The 5,371-nt window shown below is 36.4% G+C and overlaps 1 protein-coding gene across 2 annotated transcripts in view; it reads left to right on the top strand.

Moving 5' to 3' along the window:
- Positions 1-5,371, top strand: part of LOC106517433 (carnitine O-palmitoyltransferase 1, liver isoform) — a 15,254-nt gene that overhangs the window by 4,698 nt on the left and 5,185 nt on the right. Inside the window, exons 3-9 of one of the 2 annotated variants that reach the window (XM_014008277.1) lie at positions 333-472; positions 1,490-1,658; positions 1,822-1,923; positions 2,133-2,270; positions 2,452-2,529; positions 2,903-3,010; positions 4,011-4,095. In XM_014008277.1, the coding sequence (XP_013863731.1) occupies positions 333-472; positions 1,490-1,658; positions 1,822-1,923; positions 2,133-2,270; positions 2,452-2,529; positions 2,903-3,010; positions 4,011-4,095 (820 nt within the window). Of the gene's footprint in view, positions 1-332; positions 473-1,489; positions 1,659-1,821; positions 1,924-2,132; positions 2,271-2,451; positions 2,530-2,902; positions 3,011-3,451; positions 3,540-4,010; positions 4,096-5,371 lie in introns of both variants that reach the window. The other variant, XM_014008276.1, reaches the window with a different exon arrangement.

Below are 5,371 nucleotides of genomic sequence, written 5' to 3'. Positions count from 1 at the left end.
AAAAACAGATGACAAGACAGAAAACTAGAATAAAACATTAACACAGACACAAATCATAACATAATTGTATTTATTTAAGAGTATATTTTGAAGTTTTGTTTTACAGTACCTTTTGTAAAGTAATAAATGAYGCAAAAGTTGTTCATACATGTTAGATATGTGTAAGATGCAGCATTAATGACTTGTTATTCATTGTCTATTTGAAATTGATGATATACATTGAGTCTGACATTTTTTATACATTGCTCAAAAAATAATTCATGAAGTATACCAATGTACTAATCAAAAATAGAATGGCATTTAAATGTATAATTTATTTCCCACATTCACAGAACAGTGTGATCTCAGGCGTATACCCTGCCAGTCCTTCCTCCTGGCTTTTTGTGGTCATAGCAATCCTGGCTACAATGTACACTCGCTCTGATCCCTCCATGGGCCTCATAGCTAAGATACAGGAGCACCTGCCTGTCAGGTAAGGACTCAGGACCAACAGGTACAGATAAATATTTTGATTTGGCTTAAAATWCTAAAAAACACATTCTTGTTCCCTTCCATTGATTGTATGGTGTATCACAGAAAAATCTAGATTTGACTAGATTGCCATTTTAGTCAAATATAAAGTAGTTTAAAAGTATTTTATCATGTTAGTTAAATTTGAAGAACACAAAACTAAAAATATAAATGGAGAATCAGTGCAAGAGAGTTTAACAATTCTGGCTTATATCCATATTTAAACCAGTTTTAAATTCAAATTTTGCTTTTTATTTTGCATATTTAAGTATCAAACAATACAAAACTTGAAGGTTTTGTAGTCTTCAAGTGTTAAAATATTTTGTTAAATGTAAACCTAATTATTTATCCTACTTCAATTAATTTGTACTTTGAATGACCCTTCAAATCCTGTTTCTGATTGATAGGTACTGGTTGGAAAGCTTGTTGTTAGATGTGTGAGCACATGGTTTGGATTTGACAGAAATGTCAGAGCCTGTTAAAGGCAGGTTGAGCAGAGCTCTTTGTTAATGTGAAACTGAACATATTATAAGTGAAGAGTGTTTGTCCAACTGGGCCATAAATGGCTGCAGCAGTAAACCACAAAATGACACCGGAACATGTTAGAGACTCACAGCATATTGTTTTTGTTGCATCACTGTTTTGGTACAAACATTAACCTGTCTTGGCAGGAAGCCTTCTGAGATTTACCCTATAAATATTCTCTGACATATAAACAMAGGAGTCAGAGTCAAATGTGTCAGCTGTCACAATAACTTACTCTTACAGTCTATTAAAAACAAAAGGGAACAAAGTGTATTGGTTATTTCCAATGCCAGGTTTTATTGTCCACACATAGAAAAGCCAGTTTGACATAATTTTTCTCAGTAAACGTGTGATATTTAAATATTTTTAAATACATTTTTCTATAAGAGAAATTTAAGTGTATAAATATAAAGTGTATATCACTGTGAAACTGTGTTTTATCTTTTATTTCCAGTCAGATGAGTATGCAGTGCCAAGCAGTGGTGTCAGCTGTGCTCTTCAGCACAATGCTGTGGCTCATGCTCATCTTCACCATGCGCCTGTGTCTCAAGCAGCTCCTGTCCTACCACCGCTGGATGTTTGAGCAGCACGGCAAAATGTCCACCACCACAAAGATCTGGGTGGTGAGTTCTTTAATTTCATCTTTTAAATAACCATACATTTTACTGTCTCCCAGTTAGGTCACAGTGCAGTGTAGTTACCTTTTACTAAACCAAACATGTAAAATCCTAAGTTGTAACTCGTATAGATGTATTTTAAGAGTGTCTGCGTTTGTGTCRATGCTAGGCGCTGGTGCGGATCTTTTCTGGCAGAAAGCCTCTGCTCTACAGCTACCAGGGTTCTCTGCCAAACCTCCCTGTGCCCACCATAAAGGACACAGTCAAGAGGGTGAGATGTTACATGATTTACAAGAAATTATGTCACGCTTATTACTAAACAAATAACACACATATCTTTGCCCATTTTATTGCCTGATCTTTGTGTATTTTAGTAAGGTAATTGACATTTTATTATTTTTAGTAGATATGTTAGCTTTTGCTCATGTAAAATTCTAAATAATTTTTGTTTTGCTTTGTTTCATTTTGTGTTTTGTGAAGTACTTGGAATCAGTGCGTCCCCTGATGAATGATGCAGAGTATGAGCGAATGACGAAGCTGGCCACAGAGTTTGAAGGCAGCCTTGGTAACCGTCTGCAGTGGTACCTCAAACTCAAAGCTCTCTGGGCTGCAAACTACGTAAGTGACTGGCAACAGTGCTCTGGTTTAGTGAGGAAAATAAAATAAGAAAATAAGAAATCCTATTAAGAATGTATGGCTTTGCAAGGTTTTGTAACGTTAATAATTTATCCTGTCTGCATAGTGGATCAGCATGACTCACAGTTGGCTGCTTTCTCACAAGTGTTGTTGTGTGTTTCAGGTTAGTGACTGGTGGGAGGAATATGTCTACTTACGTGGACGAAGCCCCATCATGGTCAACAGTAACTATTATGGAATGGTATGAAAAAGATTAAGATTATTTATTTACTGTTGGAACTCTGCTCTGATATCTGCAGCCATTGGGATGTAAATGAACAAATAGCCAAAATAATTGTTTTTTAATATAGCTTTTTATTTTACTATGTTGTTGGACTTACTTGATGTACTTTACATAAAGTTTTGATTTTGTTAGAATACTATATTTTGATCTGAATTTTAGATGTTGGATTCTAAACCAATGTTTTATCATTAACACAAGCCTGTGAGTATTTTGATGAGCAAATCATAGAAGACCAGTAATACCTGCAACCTCTGTTAGGCCTTTTAATTTCAGATGTACTTGAGGATGTGAATCCTCCTCCTAATCACATGTTTTTATTTTATTTTTTCAGGATTTCTTATATGTGACTCCAACACCCATCCAGGCAGCCAGAGCAGGCAACTGCATCCATTCTTTATTCCTGTACCGCCGGAAACTTAACAAAGAGGAACTTAAACCTGTAAGTTTACAGGTTACACCATAGATGCTGTTTGTCATTCATTTCACAATGCTGTGACAACAGATGTCTTGTCTCTGCTTGGAATGTGTTTTATTGTAAACGGTAGATTTCCGTGTATGWATGAGGTTTTTAGTGTGTGAATGGGCTATACTGCCGTAACTTCAACCTTGCTTTTGTTTTCAGTGTTTATTGCAGATAGTTTTTGGGTTTCCATTTATTTAAGWCTTAATTCTTACCCCAAGACTTATTTCCCTTGGATTCTCATRCTGTTCCCATGTCTCATCTTTTTTTTTGTACTCTCTCTTGCTTACGTGTTTCCTTCCCTTTTCATTCTGATTCTTAAAAAATATATATTTTTGCTTGAATCTACGTTTCCTGTACTGTCCTCCACTTCTCTTCTCTCTGCACCATCGCCTTCGTCTTCTCCTCTCAATTTCCCAGAGTCGCATCCCAGGCACTGTCATTCCTCTGTGTGCTGCTCAGTGTGAGAGGATTTTCAACACCTCACGCATTCCTGGAGAGGAAACCGGTAAAGAGACTGATTTGTACACACATGTAGGAACATAAAGTCCTGCTGTATGATTCATGATCCTTTTTAAAAAAGAAGCCAGCTCTGGTTTCGAGCTCWTTTAATGAGTTTCAGTGAAGKTGTCCCGACCCTGCAGTTAAAGTGTGTAGCAAAATATAGTATGAAGGACTGTGTGTGTGTGCTTGGAGCAAGACATCTGTGATTCACCRAGTGAGTGAGTGAGTGTGTGTGTCTGCAGTTCACATCTGTCTCCTCATACTGATCTCATCTCTGGTGTGTCCCAGGTTCTGAAAATGTTCTGTCTTTAACTAATGCCTATTTTCTACATTTTCTTGTCTTTTTATCGCCTCTTCCTTGATCCCTTTTCCACTCATACCAAAACTATGACTTAATTTCAACATTCCTTTATTTCCTCACTTCCTTTCCTTCACRTTGTTTTTGTACCGGCCCATCTCTTTCCATCATACTCAGTGGTTATTGAGGTCTGCAGTTCCTTGCTGTTCCTATCAGTTTGAACAGATGTTTGACACTTGTCGAATCCCAGGAACACTAACAGGTAGTGTTTTTATCCTCTTATATAAATGCCCTACTTTTAAATGTCATGGCAATCTGATAAAAAAGTGTACTTAACATCAGTTCCTTCTAGAGTTACCCTTCCCTGTCCATCGTGTTGATAAACCTAACCCCGTGACTCATTTTATATTTAAAAAAAAAGTGTGTGATTGATTATCAAAACATTTTTTTGTTTGATCAGTTCTACTGAATTTATAGAAAATAACGGTGTCAAGAATTTCAGCTTTAATCAAATATCTTTGTAGTTTTACAGATTAGGGTCTAATACTTAAAGAACAGTGTTGTTTTCGTTAACGATGACGAAATATTTTCGTTGACGCCCCCTTTTTTTCATGACGATAACGAGACGGTAACGAAATAAACATAGCTCTTTGATGACTAAGACGTGACGAAATGTGTGAGTTTTCGTTGACGAGACTGGACGAAAATGTTAGTCGGTGTTCTGTCATTCATTTAAAATGCAGAGAGGAGGGAGGGACAGCAGCGCTGTTGCACACGTGCACACAGCAGCACAGAACATTTTCKCCTCTCATTCAGTACAAAAGGAAGACAAACAGCCTGCGCCGCTTCGCAAAAAAAAAAAATCTGTCCGTCACCTGTAGCTTAACCAGGGAGTAACGTCTCCACCATTAAAAGCTGTCGCATGTCCATTCTGAGCTCAGAAGCTGTTTGTTTACATGCATGACGAAAGTAAAACTCCTTTTTTTTTTGGCCGGGGGGAGTTAGCAACTGCGCATGTCAGTGCTTCTGTTTTGAATAAAAACCTGGTGCATGTAAACACTCGTTTGCACAAGTTTAATAGTCTACTAACTAAGTTTAGGACTAGATGATGTCCGTTTTTTATAAAAAAGATGCATCTTGATCGTCCTGGCTGACAAGTTTGAGTTGAACATATGTGTTTCCCTTTATTGCTTATAATATTGGGCATGTGTATTTTGTATGTTCATYGCACTTTAGCAAATTCAGAGAAATAAAGCCACAAAGTGAGAATGTTTTTGTTTTGGGCATTTTTAGTTACACAAATTCACAAATGTTTACACAAATTACTCAAATTAATTTGTAAAGACTAATATGTTGTCCTTTTTTAAGACTAAAACTAAACAATTATTTTAAGCTTTCGTCGACTAAAACTCGACTAAAACCATTAAATATAGAAATGACTAAAACTGACTAAACAACAAACAACACTGAGAGAACTGCACCCTAGTTATAAAATCTAAATACGCTAAATATTACAGATATTACAAATTTACTCTTTT

Source organism: Austrofundulus limnaeus, unplaced genomic scaffold (assembly GCF_001266775.1).
Source record: "Austrofundulus limnaeus strain Quisiro unplaced genomic scaffold, Austrofundulus_limnaeus-1.0 Scaffold48, whole genome shotgun sequence".
NCBI classification, from domain to species: domain Eukaryota; kingdom Metazoa; phylum Chordata; class Actinopteri; order Cyprinodontiformes; family Rivulidae; genus Austrofundulus; species Austrofundulus limnaeus.
The sequence above is the reverse complement of the archived record's forward strand: the minus strand, read 5'-3'. Positions and strand labels throughout refer to the sequence as shown.